The 18,197-nt window shown below is 37.2% G+C and overlaps 1 protein-coding gene across 4 annotated transcripts in view; it reads left to right on the top strand.

The window, feature by feature from the left end:
• Positions 1 to 18,197, top strand: part of PPP1R42 (protein phosphatase 1 regulatory subunit 42) — a 52,631-nt gene that overhangs the window by 21,827 nt on the left and 12,607 nt on the right. For all 4 annotated transcript variants that reach the window (XR_008419910.1, XM_019453214.2, XM_019453215.2 and 1 more), the window contains exons 6-7: positions 12,647 to 12,764; positions 16,536 to 16,667. Coding sequence is in view for 3 of the 4 variants with exons in the window: in XM_019453214.2 (XP_019308759.1) it covers positions 12,647 to 12,764; positions 16,536 to 16,667 (250 nt within the window). In the remaining variant the exon portion in view is untranslated. The remainder of the gene's footprint in view (positions 1 to 12,646; positions 12,765 to 16,535; positions 16,668 to 18,197) is intronic.

Below are 18,197 nucleotides of genomic sequence, written 5' to 3'. Positions count from 1 at the left end.
GTGGATTAAGCATCCAACTCTTGGTTTCTGCTCAAGTCATGATCTCATGGTTGGTGAGTTGGAGTCTGTGTAGGACTCTGTGCTAACAATGCAGAGCCTGCTTGGGGTTCTCTCTCTCTCCCCCCTCTCTGCCCCTCCCCTACTCATGTTCTCTCTCTGTCTCTCTCTCAAAATAAATAAATTAACTTAAAAAAAAAAATAACAATTCTCAATATTTATGCACCTAACAACAGAGCTTCAAAATGCAGAAAGCAAAAATTGACAGAAGGGAAATAGATAAATCCATAATTGTAACAGAGATTTCAACACTCTTCTCTAAGTAGCTGATGAACAGGTAAATGGTAAATCAGGATATAAAAGATTGGAGGGGCGCCTGGGTGGCTCAGCTGGTTAGGCGGCCAACTTGGGCTCAGGTCATGATCTCGCGGTCGTGAGTTCGAGCCCCCCATCGGGCTCTGTGCTGACAGCTCGGAACCTGAAGCCTGCTTCGGATTCTGGGTGTGTCTCTTTCTCTGCCCCTCCCCAGCTCACACTGTCTCTCTGTCTCTCAAAAATAAACATTAAAAAAAAATTTTTTTTAATTGTAACAACAGAGCCAACATGAATTAATCTAATTGACTCTCACAGAACATTCCATCTAACACTAGTAATTAGAATATTCACCAAAATAATCCATATGCTGGGCCATAAAGCAAGCTCCATAAACTTTAAGGAACTGAAATTATATAGAGTATGTTATTTGACCACAATGGAATTAAATTAGAAAGGAATAAAGGAAAGATATCTTTAAAATCTCCAAATATTTGGAAATTCAGAAACACACTTTTAAATAACCTCTGGGACAAATTAAAAAATCAGAAGGGAAATTAGAAAGTATTTTGAAAACAAAAACTTGAAAATTTGTGGGCTACAGTAGCCTAGTGCTTAGAGGGACATTTATAGCTTTGAATTCCTGTATTACAAAAGAGGGAAAATGATCTAACTTCTACCTCAAAAAGCAAGAAAACTAAATGAAATTCAATTCAAAAAAAGGACATAATAAAGGTAAAAGTAGAAGTCAATGAGATAGAAATATAATGACTACAGACAAATCAATGAAACCAAAAGCTGACTCTTTGAAAATATAAGTAAAATAATCAATTCTAGGTGGGCTGATATGAAAACAAAGAGAGAAGACACTAACAATATCAGAACAGCAAAAGATATCACTATAGCTAAAAGTATAATAAAGGAATATTGTAAAGAACTTTATGCCAATAAAGTTGAAAGTTCAGGTAAAACGTAAATTCCTTGAAATAAAAATTAGAAGAAATAGAAATTCTATATAGTTCATATCTATTAAATACTTATAAATAAAAACATTTCCACAAAGAAAACTCCAAACCCAGATGACCCCTTGATGCATTCTATCATATACTTAAGAAACAAATTATACCAATCTAGGGGCTCATGGGTGGCTTGGTCAGTTAAGTGTCTAATTCTTGATTTCGAATCAGGTCATGATCTCACAGTTCGTAAGTTCAAGCCCCAAATTGGGCTCTGCACTGACAGCGTGGAGCCTGCTTCAGATTCTGTCTCCCTTTCTCTCTGCCCCTTCCCCCTCTCAAAAATAAATAAACATTAAAAAAATTTTAATTAAAAAAAAACCAATCCTACACAATCTCCTTTAGAAAATAGATAAGCAGGAAATATTTCTCAACTCATGTTATCAGGTTAACATTATTTTCCTATCCCCTCCAATATTACAAGAAAAGAAAAATACAATGAATGAAATACATAAAAACAATAGCCCCCATGAACACAGAAACACACTAAACACACATTATAGATAATAGATTATAGATAATATATAGATAATCCATAATGACCTAGTGAGATTTATCCCAAGAATGAAAGATTGGTTTGACATTCAAAAATCAACATACCACACCAAACAAAATAAAGAAGAAATATGATCATCTCAACAGAGGCACAAATGCATTTTTAAAAATTTAACATACATTTCTATTTTTTTATATGAAATTTATTGTCATACTGGTTTCCATACAACACCCAGTGCTCATCCCAACAGGTGCCATCCTTGATGCCCATCACCCACTTTCCCCTCCCTCCACCCCCCATCAACCCTCAGTTTATTTTCAGTATTTAAGAGTCTCTTATGGTTTGCCTCCTTTCCTCTCTGTAACATTTTTTCCTCTCCTCCTCCCACACATTTGATTTTTAAAAAATTCTCAGCAAACAATAAATAGAAAAGAATTTAACATGATAATTGGCATTCATGTAAAATCTATAGAAAACACCAGTTAATGATGAGAGACTAAATGCTTTCTTCCTCGAGACTGGGAATAAAGCAAGGATGTTTATAGGAGAAGTCTTAGCCAGTGCAATAAGGCTAGAAAATAAAACAAGCAACAGTTTGGAAAGAAGGAAATAAAAATATCTTTACTTGGATACATATAAAATAAAAAATCTGGTGTGCCTGAGTAGCTCAGTTGATTAAGCATCCAACTCTTGATTTTGGCTCAGGTCATAATCTCATCATCATGAGATCTAGTCCTGTGTCAGGCTCCACACTGAGTATGGTGCCGGCTTAATATTCTCTCTCTTTCTGGAGCAACTGGGTGGCTCAGTCAGTTAAGCGTCCAACTTTGGCTCAGGTCATGATCTCATGGTCCATGAGTTTGAGTTCTGAGTCAGGCTCTGTGCTGACGGCTCAGAGCCTGAAGCCTGCTTCAATTCTGTGTCTCCCTCTCTCTGCCCCTCCCCTGCTCATACTCTGTCTCCCTCTCTCTCAAAAATAAACATTAAAAAATATTAAAAAACAAAAAGTTCTCTCTCTTTCTACCTCTGCCCCCTCCCCTGTTCATGCTCTCTCTAAAATAAAACACAAAAAATATTTTTAATCATTTTAAAATCCATAAAAAGCTATTAGAACTTATAAAATAAATTTAGCAATGCCAGGATACAAGATCAATATGCAAAAATCAATTTTTACATACTAGCAATGAACTGGAAAATGATATTTTTTAAGATGCCATCTACAAATCATGTCAAAAAACATAAAATACATAAGGATAAATTTAAGAAAATACATGTAAGGGCTGTACAATAAAACACTACAAAATACTACTTGGAGAAAGTAATGAAGACCCAAATAAATGGAGATAGGTACCATTTTCATGAATTAGAAGACTCTATATTCTTAAGGTGTCATTTCTTTCTAAATTAATCTATACATTGAACACAATCCCATTCAAAATCCCTGCAGAACTTGGGGTAAGCAAACTGTATTCCATGCAGAAGAATATTACCCAACAATAAAAATGAATGAGCTACTGATGCACACATGGGCAAATTAAAAAACATTATACTGAGAGAAATAAGGTAGACAAAAAAGAGTACATACTATATAACTCCATTTATATGAAACTCCATTTATATGGAACTATATACAAATGTCTATAGTACCAAATGTATCAATAGTTGCTGAATGGGAAGGGGAAGTTGACTGGAAAGGGCCATGAGTGAATTTTTTGGAATAATGAAAACATTCTGTCTTGATTATAGTGATTGTCATATGGATGTATATGATTTAGGTTTTTAAATGGATGCATATCGTATGTAAGTTACAACTCAATAAAGTTAATTTTTAATGTTAGAAAAACTTTCAAAACCAAAGGACACGAATTTCCAGATTGAAACTGTCTCCCCAATGCCAGCACAGTGGATGGAAACTGACCCATATCCAGGTTCAACCTTAAAAGTTTTTAGGACATCAGGAGTAAGGAGTTCCTAAAGATCTTGACAGAGGGGGGAAAAAAAAGATAATACAAAAAATCAAAATGGAATTATAATTATCAGACTTTCTATGTGGAAGACAGTAGAATAATATCTCCCAAAATTTTGAGATAAGAATATTCAAAATCTAGAATTGTATACTCCATCAATTTTTCAATCAGTTATGAGGTATAAAATATCTTTGAACATGCATGCTCTCAAAAAAATGTATATTCCACATGCCGTTTCTCAGGCAACCCTTGAAAAATGAGTTCCATCTAACCAGGGCAGAAAACTAGGAAAAGGGAAGACATAGGATCTAGGAAACAGGAGAAAGGCTAAAGAAATTCCCAGAATGGATATGAAGGGACTCTGAAGTGAAGTCTTAGGACAGCATCTACCAGCCCAGTTTACAGCAGGCTGAATTGGTGATAAATACACAGAAAAATAAGCAGATAATCAACCAATTTTTTAACTGTAGGGAAAATAAAAAGCAATCATGGTACATTATGTGATTTAGCTTTGAACAATATTTAAGTGAGCTTAATTACATAGTCAATAAATACTAACTAGATTAACAATTTTACTATAACTCTATTGACAGGATTAAGGAAGGGAAGTTTATTAGGGGGGTGGAGTGGTACTTATGAGAATTATATCATCATCTTCCACAGTAGGAATTCAGTAGATAAATATCTAAGATTTAAAAATCAATAAACAGCAGCTGTTATTTAGTAAAATGTGGAGGTAAGTGTGTGTAGGGATAGCTGTAGAAATTAAAAGAATTAAAATTTTGTTGTAAGCCCTCAAGTACTCTTTAACTTTTGTTATAAACCCTATGGTCTTTTTTTGTTTTTAACAGTTTTGATTGCATTGCTTTAATTTTTAAAAATCTAATTTAAAAATGAATGATTGTAAGGAACACTTGGTTATAGAATTTTGTTATCATATACCACCATATCCCCATTACACTGAGAGCCTTTAAGAGCAAGGAATTTTTATTGCCTTCAGAATTCCCTAGAGTTCAGCCCAGTGAGTGCTTGGCACATAACAGGCACCTACTACATGTTTACAGAATAAATGAAGAAAGGAACAATACAAAATATTCAACCATCTGAGGAAGGAATGTAAACCATTCAGCAAGTTCCTGAGGCTGGGCTATGCCAAAAGTTGCTTTTTCCTCCCATAGAGAAAAGATACTCAGGGAATAAGGATTAAATTTCAAGTTCTTATATTTCTAGCAAGGAGACAAGTGATTTAAAAATTTTAAATGCACAGCTTCTTGGAAGAGGAATATAGACTTGCCTAGCATTCATTTGAAATGTGCTCTTATGGTCCATTTCAAATCATCTTCCAATGGCTTAGTAAAAGGACATGTTGAAGTTTAGCAACAAAATATTAACTTGTTTCTTGAAATGTATTATTGGGGTCAGTGTCTCCTTTTTTTTTTTTTTTTTTTTTTTGCTTTTATTTTTCCATTCTTTATGCTCACTGATTGAAGCTGCCCCAAAGCTGCTGACATCAAACCCTGTGCCATGGGAGGGAAAGCTCAATGTGCCATACAGAAGGTCGCTGACATCCATCCTAAAAGTCTTCAACAGCAGACAGCTTTGTGCCATGGGGAAAAAGAAGTGAACATCATTAGAGACTCCTAACAAAACCCTATAATTACCCAAGGTTTTTAGCAACTTAGAGCAGCTGCTTTTATAAGGACATCCATAGCTTCCTCACATACACCTACAGAAAATACATGAAAAAGGGTGGGGGGTTCGGGAGGGAAAATAATGGTTCCTTAGAGAGTTAAATAACTTTGAATCTTCCAATCAAGATTTTTGGTTTGAGCAGTGAGAACGATATTTAAGAAAAATTAAAAGGAACACATGTAACAACAACAAAAAATACTGTCAGAGCAACTAAAAATCCTGAGGCTCCGTGGAAGGAATAAGAAAAGGAAAAAAGAAAAGAGAATTGGGTCACTAGCAAATATAGACATTCCCAAATGATGCCCATGCTCTAGCCTACTGAGGGTACCAGAGGCACTAGTAGCTACAGCTACATTAGAGGTAGAGGCACAGGATATGGACCCGTTAAGAAGCTTCCTGCTATTTGGGATTTCATTCCCCTTCCTTCACACCTTGTACAGACCCACAGCTGCCAAAGACTCCTCCCAAGATCCTCTAACCCTGCCCTCATTTCTCCTATTCCCTGGTCCAAAGCTGATCCAGGTCAGAGATTTGAGGCAAGGAGGGGGAGGGGGGAGAGGGGGAGGTGAGGGAAACAGAGGACTAGAGGAAGAAATAGAACAGAAAATAAATCCTGTCTTTGCTCATTCTATGTCTGTGGCCCCTCTAATCAGCGAATTTTTCAAAGTGGTTCCATATAATTTCTCCTTTATAATTCCTGTCCTCCTTCTAGCCTCAGATCCATTGATTCATTGCATTCATTTGTTCATTTCTTCTTATCCATTCATTCAAAACCCCCACCATCTGGCAGTGCTTGCTGGACGATAGGGGAGACAACAATGAACAAAAAACAGATATAGTCCCTGGCCTTGAAGAGCTCTCCTCATTGAAGGGAAGAGAAACATTAAGCACATAATTACCCCAAAACATACGTAAAATTGCACCTGTGGCAAATACTACAAAGAAAAAGTATGTGATTCTGAGAACCTCCAAAAGGGGAATTTGCCTTAGTCAGGGACTCAGTGAAGGCTTCCCTTAGGAAGGGATTGCTAAACTGGACCCTGAGAGAACAGAAAGGATTACCAAGTAAAGAATAGCATGTGCAAAGGCCCCAATGCAGGTAAGAGCATGGCAAAGATGAGAATAGTAAACTGGGAGTGTGAAGGTGCAGTATACTACAAAAAGAGGCTGATGGGTAGATGGGCCACACAGGTCATTATAGTTTTATCTCTAACCTAAGAACAATGCAGGATCACTGAAGGTGTTTAAGCAAAGGGTAAAGTAATTAATGATTAGCATTTTGAAAAGATTAGCATAGCTACAGTATGGAGAATAGATGGAAGAGGCTAGACTATTTAAGAAGTGAGAGATGGTAAAAACTTAGAGTTGGGGTGGAAATGAAGTGAGGAGACACTCTGGAGAGCTGTTTGGGAAATCAAGTGTACAGAACTTGGGTGGTGAGTTGGATATACAGAGCATTGAAGAAGGAGTGGACAAGAGGGATTCTCTGGCTTCTGCCTTGCATAACAGAAAATAGGGAACTCAAGAGTCACATCCAGCAGAGTGGGAGAAGATTATGAGTTTTGGTCTTGTAGAGTGTGAGGTGCCTTTGCAGTGTTCCAAAGAAAATATTAAGTGGACAATTGGATACATAAGGCCAGAGCTCAATGGACAGAAGAACGTGGGTGACTTCAGCATATTGGTTATGTGGTCACTTAAACTGACATCATGAATGAGACTACCTAGATACGGAAAGAGCGTATGATGAAAATGCTCAATATAGTTTCCCACAAAATCTGGTTCTTCCTGTCATGTACAGATGACCCTTCCTTCCTCAGTGTAGCAGATGTTTTACTATTTTCATCAATGCATCTATTCTTTTTCTGTAAAGGGTCTGCAAATAAATGGAGATCACAGTGGGTTACAGACAATTGTTTTTCTAGCCATGATTTTACAGTCGGCTGTGCTCCAGGGAGGAAACAAATACTGTTTAAAAGGAATAAATGTAGATTATAGAAAAGCAAGCAAGTGAACTGATTCCTGAAGGTCTGCCACAGGGACACTTATCTGCTCCTGTTCCCCAAAGGAAACTGTATGCTCAGAAAACACGGTGATGCACTTGGAGAGGTTTTATAGCACTGTCACTGCACATATTATCTTTGGGCTTTTTCTCAAATAGGTTCTTTCCATAGGCTGACTCAGGCAACGGTCCACTGGGTATAGCTCTGTTTTTTTATGAGATGTGTTCTCCAGTCTCAAAAGCAACTTTTAGAAAACACCTTGTTTACACATCAGGGATTTCTATGGTCAGAAGTGCATGGGACACCTGGGTGGCTCAGTCAGTTAAATGTCGTCAACTCTTTTTTTTTTTTTAATTTTTTTAAATGTTTTATTTATTTTTGAGAGTGAGAGAGAGACAGAGTGTGATGGGGGTAGGAACAGAGACAGAGGGAAACACAGAATCTGAAGCAGGCTCCAGGCTCCCGAGCTGTCAGCACAGAGCCCGACACGGGGCTCAAACCCACAAACTGAGATCATGACCTGAGCCAAAGTCTGACACTTAACTGACGAGCCACCCAGGTGCCCCAAATGTCATCAACTCTTGATTTTGGCTCAGGTCATTATCTCACCAGTTTGTGAGATTGAGCCCCACATGGGGCTCTGTTCTGAGAGTGTGGAGCCTGCTTGGGATTCTCTCTCTTTGCCCCTCCTTCCCTGCTCAAGCTTTCTCTCTCAAAATAAATAAACATAAAAAAAAATTTTAATGTTTGTTACTTATAGAATGAGAGATTCATGCAGGATCAGGGAACCTGCAAAAATGTGGAATCACAAAGCCATTAGGGAGCAGTCGGTAAGGTAAGATGTTCCAAAGAAGTGAAACTGAGGAAGTCCAAGATTGGCAATGTTTGGCTTAGTGACAAGGTCAGCAGTGTCTATTCAGAAGTACTAGGCTGCAGGAATGCCCAGTGATTGAAGAAGCACAGCCAGTGGCCTAAACCAAATGTAGTCTGAGGATCAGCAGCATCAGCATTGGAAACGCAGAATCTCAGCTTCTTCCCCAGACCAACATATCAGAATCTGCATTTAATAAATGGGATCCCTAGGTGATTCTTTTTTTATGTTTATTTATTTTGAGAGAGAGAGTGTGTGTCTGTGTGCACATGTGTGAGTGGGGTGGGGGAGCAGAGAGAGAGGGAGGGAGACGGAGGGAGAGAGAGAGACAGAGAGAGAGAGAGAGAATCCCAAGCAGGCTCCATGTTACTGTGGGGCCTGACAGGGGGCTCAATCCCTTGACCACAAGATCATGACCTGAGCAGATATCAAGAGTCAAAGACACTTAACCAATTGAGACAACCAGGTGCTCTGAGATCCTTAGGTGATTTTTAAGCACATAAAAGTTTGAGAAACACTGCTTTCTACTACTCTATCAGGAAGTATAGTGACGGTAGGTAAGAGATAAGATAAAAGCCATAGGAGAGGGAGAGATTGGAAATGGAAATGCAAAACAAAGAAGACTGCAAGAAGAGGAGGCCCATGGAAAAACAAAAAGATCAAGAGGACTGATTAATTTGAAAAAAAAGAGGTGGGGCTTTTCCTTTATCAACAAAAATAGGAAAGAGGATGAGGAAGTGTGAGACCAAAGGCAGAAAACTGAGAAAACTCCATGGGCAATGACCCAGTTCTCTCCAATAAAATTGATCACAAAGTCAAACACTGAGGAGGACAAAAAGGTTTTAGGCCAAACAATACTCCATAAATTCACAGGACTCTAGTTTAAATGACATTTACTTTTGGGTCACCTGGGTGGTTCAGTTGGTTAAGTGTCCGACTTTGGCTCAGGTCATGATCTCATAGTTTGTGAGTTCAAGCCCCACGTCGGGCTCTGAGCGGACATCTCAGAGCCTGGAGCCTGTTTCGGATTCTGTGTCTCCCTCTCTCTCTGACCCCCCCCCCCCTTCATGCTCTGTCTCTCTCTGTCTCAAAAATAAACGTTAAAAAAAAATTTGTTTTGGGGTGCCTGGGTGGCTCAGTCAGTTAAGCATCCGACTTCAGCTCAGGTCACGATCTCGCGGTCCGTGAGTTCGAGCCCCGCGTCGGGCTCTGGGCTGATGGCTCAGAGCCTGGAGCCTGCTTCCGATTCTGTGTCTCCCTCTCTCTCTGCCCCTCCCCTGTTCATGCTCTGTCTCTCTCTGTCCCAAAAATAAATAAACATTAAAAAATTTTTTTAAAAAATTTTGTTTTAGTGACATTTACTTTTGGTGGGGTGCCTGAGTGGCTTAGTCGGTTAAGCGTCCAACTTCAGCTCAGGTCATGATCTCAGGGTTCGTGAGTTAGAGCCCCCTGTCAGGCTCTGGGCTGACAGCTCAGAGCCTGGAGCCCGCTTCAGATTCTGTGTCTCCCTCTGTCTGCCCCTCTGCTGCTTGCACTCTGTCTCTCGCATTGTCTCAAAAATAAACATTAAAAAAAATTTTTTAATGACATTTACTTTTGGTTAACATTTCTTTGCATTTCTTCCTGTAATTCCTTTAAATAAGTACGCTTAAATGGATTAAAATTTTAAATACTCACTGGCCATTTACAATAAAACTTCCATTTCTATAAGTAGCTTGATAAGCCATGAACTTCACTAGGGCCAATGTTATAAACTTTGATGATATATTAAGTCAAATAAATATCATGGTTGCAAAAATGGATAAAAACTTGAAAGAACAATAACATAAAAAATCTTTACCTATAGTTTTTATGTCTGCAAAGTTTGCTAAATCAATAAAATGATCTGAAAAGTTCATCTCACAATCAGATATATTAGTGATTTACTTCATTGGTTTTCTGAGGACCATTTATCATGAGGTAAAGCATCTTCAGAATGAGTGGTGGAAATAAAGAATTTGATGTGCTTGCCTCTTAGATAAACTAAATATCTGATTTATAAGACACAAACGAACAAACCACTATGGCCTGTCATGTTTTTCCAGTTTCTAATTTATTCAACCTCTGCTCAATATTGATCCTGACAAGCAGAGTAACCCAAAGATAAATTTATTCACTCTACAGTTTAGTCAGAAACAAGCCAAAAATTATAGATTTTCCCAGGCAGATGATGACAAGCAGTCAGGGGGATGACAAATGGCTGTCTTTAGATTTAGTTAGGACAGTTGGACCAGACATTTCCAATAAAGATTGCATGCTGGTCAAATACAGGTTCATCAGTGGCCATCATTAATTGTAGAGCAAGCACTGCCAGTTCCTGCAAGCGCCTATACAGAAGCTTGGGCACCAGCCCTGCATTAGAAATAGAATCAGCTCCTCAGTATTTTGCAGCATACCTCTAAGTGATAGCATGACATGATCATTTATCAAACAGAGACTGTCCAGAAGAATGTCTGCTCCCTTTAGTAACACTGAAGGGCCGGAAAGTGAAAGCATTTTATTAAAGACAGGAAGGCAATGAACTACCAGAGCGTATCCAAAGGGTAATCATATTTCAGCATAGGATTAGTTTAGTCTTAAATAAACATACACTGGAGGGAGTATGTTGAGGGTCATTTATCAAGTGAGGAACAATTAACTAAACTCTACAGGACTCTCTTTATCTATTAAATTTAAAGTTCTCTTATTATTAACTTTTGGGACGATGGGCATCATATTCAACACTACAAAAATACATTACACAATTCCTTCCTTAGAAGTTTTTAGGCTAAGAGAAATACAGTGAAACTCTCACATAAAATAATCGTGGCTGTATCAAAGGCTGTTGAACAAATACTGTGGACAGGGCATAATCCAGGGCCCAAGACTGAAGGACGAAGTTACAACTTCTGAAGAGATCCTTATTATAAGAAGTCAACTACTCATCGGTGAGTCAGGAGCTTATTCTTCCTTACAACAGTTTTTGCTCTTTATTGACCAAAATTAAGAGAAAGGTTATAAGCCAAGGAGTGGTAGGGCAGACAAAAAGAAAACCAACATATTTATTACTTCCCTTCTTTGTTCCAGACACTTTATATGCCACAACAAATAACCCTAACTATTCGCACTTTATAAACGAGGACACAGATTTGACTAAGGTTATACAGTAAGCAACAGTGCCAGAAAGGTTGGGGTTGTCTGTATTTTTTTAAATTCCTATATATTTTTCACAAACTATATATTTAGATACCTCAGAGTCTGGTACAGAACTTAGCCCATGATTCAGTAAGTATTCTGTTGAATAATGAAGTAGGTAGAATTGGAAATATTTTTACCATTTTATGTAGAAAAACATTGGTCTCAGGAAGACTAAGAGACCCACCAATCACTCTGCACTGGATCCTAGACCCCAACTGTCCTTGTAATTATTCCCCTAAAATATCCTTTCTTCATGTAGACAGAGGCACATATCTGGATGTTCCAAATTTGTTACCTTCATGATATCACAGAGTTTTGTGAGGATTTTTTTTTCATGTAAGCTCTATGCCCAAAACGGGGCTTGAACTCACTACCCCAAGATCAAGAGTCACGTACTTTACCAACTGACCAGCCAGGTGCCCCCTGTGGGGATTTTTAACATGTGGAAAGGAATTGTTCTTACAAGCTCATAGTAAAAAAAACAATTTTCTAAAATCTAAAGAATAAAATACAGCCTTATCAAAAGAAATTTTTCCAGGGCACTTGGGTGGCTCAGTCATTTAAGCATCTGACTTCAGGGGCGCCTGGGTGGCTCAGTCGGTTAAGCGGCCGACTTCAGCTCAGGTCATGATCTCGCGGTCCGTGAGTTCGAGCCCCGCGTCCGGCTCTGTGCTGACAGCTCAGAGCCTGGAGCCTGTTTCAGACTCTGTGTCTCCCTCTCTCTGACCCTCCCCCGTTCATGCTCTGTCTCTCTCTGTCTCAAAAATAAACGTTAAAAAAATTAAAAAAAAAAAAAAAAGCATCTGCCTTCAGCGCAGGTCATGATCTTGCAGTTCACGAGTTCGAACCCCACGTCGGGCTCTGTGCTGACAGCTCAGAGCCCAGAGCTTGCTTCCGATTCTGTGTCTCCCTCTCTTTCTGTCCTTCCCCCGCTTGCTCTCTGTCTCTCTGTCTCTCTCAAAAAATAAATAAAAAACAAAAAAAAAATTTTAATATAAAAAAATAAAAAGTTAACTAATATAAAAGAAATACTGATGATTATGATATACTTGTGCCTTGCTTTTCTTTTCTAATTATAGGATTTGGAATTTTTACTGAACAAGTTGATGAAGCTGTGGAAAATGGATCTAAATGGAAATCCTGTTTGTCTCAAACCCAAATACAGAGACAGACTGATACTGGTGTCCAAATCACTGGGTACACATTTATATATATTAATATAATTTTCTTAGAGAAAGAGACCTGGTTAACTTTTTAGTTATTTTAACACAAAACCTTGCGAAATACAAATATGTCTAAATCTATAAAAATAGTCAACTTTAAATTCAATAAATAAAAGCAAAAGTTAAAATTGAGAAATAAAACATGAAAAATATCTTCTGTTCAGAAATAATTAAGACACCACATGCCCTTTCTTTAAAAAGAAAATGTAGCTGTTACCAAGAAAAATGGTTAATCATAAATGTGTAGAACTTGCTGACCTTTTGCCAAATTCTCATTGCCACAAATCCTCTGAAGATCCCAAGAGATTCTTTAGCACTTGGAACTGTAGACAAAATTAATCAAAATTTTCATTGCTTGAAAATTGTCCTAGGAACGTACAAGTGTTCCCTTCATTTGAAAGGAGAGCAAGGTAGGGAGTCCCTTTATGAGATCCTTAGAAACAATAACATCCTGATTGTGCACTATATTGGGGGTAATGGACCATAGCTTCTCAATAGGAACCACGTTATACAACATCAGAGAGATAAGGACTGCTTTCTCACAAAGGACATTTGTGAGGTTTCCTATATCTGAACTTCTATGACATGCTATACTCGAGTATAAAAAGTAATGTATGGGAAAACCACTTCAAAGCACATAGCTGTAGTAAACGTTGATTAATCATGATGCTAGTGCAGCAATTCTCTTGGGGGTAGGGAGGAGCTGACAGAGGGTGTATCAGAAAAATCCAAGATTTTTCAAAATACATATCCAAGGGTCACACCCTGTCCACCGCCCTTGACCCCACCAGTCAAGGGAAGGAAACAGAATACACTGGGAGAACAGTCATGTGTATTTTTTATAAGTCATGCAAATGAATCTGCAGTGCACCTTCCCCCAACTCTCCCATCTCCTTCCCTCCCTGCCTACCACATACAATTGTATTACTCCACTTTCCTTAGGAAGCAGAGTAAATACAACTAATGTTAGATGATTAAGAACCTTCCAATGTTAATGGAACCATTTCTGGAAACTCTTCTCATGATATAGTACTATAGGTGATGCAGTAAAAGATGTGGAGATAAGGTACTGATTTCCAAATAAACAGGACTTAGTCAAAATATTTTTTAATAAATACTTTCTAAAACATATTTTGTGATTATAAAATCCATACACATTTTGTATAAAAATATACATTTCTTATAGAAATGCAGATAATATAGAAAAGAAAATGAGTATCATTCATAATCCCACCATAAATATGCTGTTAACACTTCACTATACGTCTTTTCAGTCTCTTCTCTGATTCTAACTTGTCTTATTTTCATGTCCTTTCTTCCTAAATACAAAACCAAAATATAGAAAGTGAATTGAGGACCTGGTTTGATGTGTCCCAGTAAGGACTGTGGGGAGGCATTTCATGCTTTGTAAGTAACCCAGTCCTCACTAAACAGAATGACAAGCAACGTACTTAGCATGAGTGGAAACAAATTTTATGTTAAGAACAACTCATTAAAACAAATCTCATAGGTCTCTGATCTTATGTCCATTACCTGGCTTCCCCTCCTGAACCACCTCTACATGATCATTTGCTAAAAGATGAAATAAGGCTTACTGAGGCATAGTCTCCTAGTCACTACTCAGCTCTGTCTGGAACACTAACATGAGGAAAAAGGGATCATGGTAAAGGACTTGGATTTTTCATTCTTTATCTTTATAATAGATGTTTTAAAAATATGTATTGATTTACATATATCACATCCAAAAATACACTAACAAATTATACAATTAAACAAATCTTAAAAAGATATCAATAAATCCAAGTGGTTGGGAAAACTAAGCATAAAATAATAACTGTTAATGTAAAGTGCTAAATACTAAGATGCTTGACAATAGAACTTTTAACCAATTTTTTACATTATAATTTGGAGAGTATTAATTTCAGTTAAAATAAGTACATAAGGCAATTGTAAACAATTGTACTTCTAAGGTTTGTGGCTCTTTATATTTCCAGTTTCATCACTTTATTTTGTACATAGGGTCTAACAATATTATGAGTCATATTTAAGTGGCAATGTTAATATTTTCAGTAGTGTAATCAATATTTTATCAGGTTACTGTCATTTTCTCTATAAGAATATGATTTCAAAATTTTTTTATTTAAAAAAATTTTCTTTTAACATTTATTTATTTTTTGAGAGACAGCATGATCTGGGGAGGGGGAAAGAAAGAGAGGGAGTCACGGATTCTGAAGCAGGCTTCAGGCTCTGAGCTGTCAGCACAGAGCCTGATGAGGGGCTCGAACTCATGAACCATGAGATCATGACCTGAGCTGAAGTCAGATGCTTAACAAACTGAGCCACCCTGGTGCCCCTGATTTAAAATTTTTTACTACATTCTTTTCTCACTCTGGAATCCAGTGGAAGACATTACATGGATGATAAGAGAAAAGATATATTTAATTTAAAAAACTACCATATAGAGGGTGCCTGGGTGGCTCAGTCAGTTGAGCTTCTGACTCGATTCGGCTCAGGTCATGATCTCACAGTTCATGGGAGGGAGCCCTGCATCTGACTCTGCACTGACAGTGTGGAGCCTGCTTAGGATTCTCTCTCTCCCTCTCTCTCTCTCTCTGCCCCTCCCTGTTCACTCTCTCTCTCAAAATAAATAAACAAACAAAATAAAGGCCCAAAAACTACTATATAGAAAAGACAGTCTTTTTATCAGGTGAAGGCCACCTGTATTCATGTGATTACATGTAACACAAAATATCCTATAAGGGAATAGTTTAATATTTTATAATATATGTATTATGTATACATATATAATGGAATACTGTCAGCCATTAAAAATTGTGTTTAAAGAAAGACTTGGTAAAACGATCACAATACAATATTGAAAATTAGAATGTAATACTGCATAGAGTTCCAATTTTATATAGTATACACACACATATACACATACATGGACACATAAACAGAAAACAAAAAATGTTAAAAATATACTGTTAGTGGCCTTTAGTGATTATTTCTGGTTGTAGATATAGGCAATATTAATTTTTTTCTTTTTCCACTTTTGTATTTTCCAAATATCTTACAGCTTACAAAAAATTTTTTGTGTAATTTAAGATGCTCAATTTTCATAACTTTTTTAGGGGAACAAGATATAAATGTAGTTGAAATCTTCATAGAACCAAGAAGCTAGATTTGTGGGTTGTTCCTATTATATTTATATCCTAGAATATAGTAAGCATTATTAATATATGTGCTTTTAAAATACCAGGCTAAATGTATAAAACTTCTTATTCACTTTAACATAAAATATATTTTGCTTTTTCCTAAGAATAATAACCATAATATGGAAATGAATAGATAGCATCTAATTTTTGTTGAATATGACAACATTTTTGTTTTCAAAAACAACAATATAGTTTATATAAGACCCCAGAAGGGAAACCATACATCAAATTGTTTACAGTGATTATCTTTGTCAGTGATGGGAAGGAGAGGTATGGGTAGTAATCACAGTCTTTTTATGTTTTTTTCCACTGTGTTTAAGTTGTTTATAATCAGCACATATTTTTTTTGAAATCAGAAAAAAATAATTAAAAATAAATAAAAGCTCAACAAGAACAAAGATGTGCAAATAAGGTATTTTTAAAAGAAATTACTTCAACTTATGGTATAATTTAAGTTCAGATATAATTTAAATATATTACCTATATATTTAAATACTGTATTTTTTAACATATGTATTTTTCTCTAGAATTTCTTGATGGAAAAGAAATTAAAAATATGGAAAGACAATTCCTAATAAATTGGAAAGCATCCAAAGATGCCAAGAAAATCAGCAAGAAAAAGAACAGTAAAAACGAGGATGCAAGTAACTCATACATAAGTAAGCAGACTGTCATTCATTCGTTGACCACTTCTACTAGCAAAGGGAATGTTCTACTCAACACAAAAAACCCCAAGAAATAAGAAACTTTTGTTTAGATTCTTTGCTTAAGATTTGGGTTTTTTTTTTAAACTTATTTACAATTCCTAAGAAATTCCACCTGCAATGTTTACATATGAAAATGGTGGCTACTATCAACAAAAGCAGTTCACGTTGAGTCTGAATGTGTCAGTATGAAAACAGAGCCATGAGGGTGGAGGAAAATGTATAATTTTATATCTGGCAAAAGTACATGATTTAATTATGTAAATGGTGAAACAACAATCAGCTACATAAATTGTGAAACCTAAGTCACTAGTACATTTGTTTAGCAGCAGTGCAAAAATCACATTTTCCATCAGGATAAAAAATAAAAATGTATGACAACCATATCTGTGGTCTATACTCTGTAGCCTGTCCCCTTTCTTATGTACATGCCCCACCACTTGAATTTGACTTGAATTTGATTATAATATGCTTACTGTTTTCTACATTACATTTTCTTTTTTTTTTAATGTTTTATTCTAGAGAGAGAGAGTGTGTGTGCACATGTGCGCAAGCAGGGGAGGGCAGAGAAAGTGGGAGAGACAGAATCCAAAGCAGGCTCCAGGCTCTGAGCCATCACCACAGAGCCCAATGTGGGGCTTGAACTCATGAACCGTGAGATCATGATGTGAGGCCAAGTCAGACACTTAACCACTGAGCCACCTGGGCACCCCAAGTTTACATATATTACAAAGGACAGGTCAACCTCCCTTGCCTAACTAATTCAACTAAATGTAGCCAAGTGTAACATGTAACAATTATCTTTTTTTTTTTTAATGTTTATTTATTTTTGAGACAGAGACACAGCATGAACGGGGGAGGGTCAGAGAGAGGGAGACACAGAATCCGAAGCAGGTTCCAGGCTTCGAGCTGTCAGCATAGAGCCCGACGCGGGGCTCGAACTCACAGACTATGAGATCATGACCTGAGCTGAAATTGGATGCTTAACCAACTGAGCAACCCAGGTGCCCCACAATTATCTTTATCACATTTGGGAGCATCCTAGAATTCATTCTTCACAGATTCTACAGTCCACAACATTGGAATAAGCCTCTACCTCTGTTCCATGATAGTGTTTGAATGCCAACAGTCCTCATTTCACAGCTAATGGGATGGGATCATAGAAAGGGGTTAGGCCAGGGGAATATGGAAAGGGAAACTAGAATACTGTAGTGAGGCTTTATGCATGGATACCACATCCTAGGAGCTCTGACAATCTAGAACAAGGAGGTTGAGGTGAGTAGAAGCAGAGATGGAAAGGCATGGATCTCTGATGATTTTGCCGTATCATGTCCACTGAATATGAACTATGGGAAATCATTTTGAAGAATGGGACTTTCTGAACTGACAGTATACTCGTAAGTGATGATACTGTGCTGGCAATGTGAATTTTTCAAGGTCTGAAACCTATAAAATGGACAGGAAACATTTCTTCTCCTCCATCGA

This window comes from Panthera pardus, unplaced genomic scaffold (assembly GCF_024362965.1).
Source record: "Panthera pardus isolate Hobbes unplaced genomic scaffold, ASM2436296v1 HiC_scaffold_7, whole genome shotgun sequence".
NCBI lineage: Eukaryota > Metazoa > Chordata > Mammalia > Carnivora > Felidae > Panthera > Panthera pardus.
Note: the sequence above shows the minus strand (reverse complement) of the source record. Positions and strands in the feature narration are given on the sequence as shown.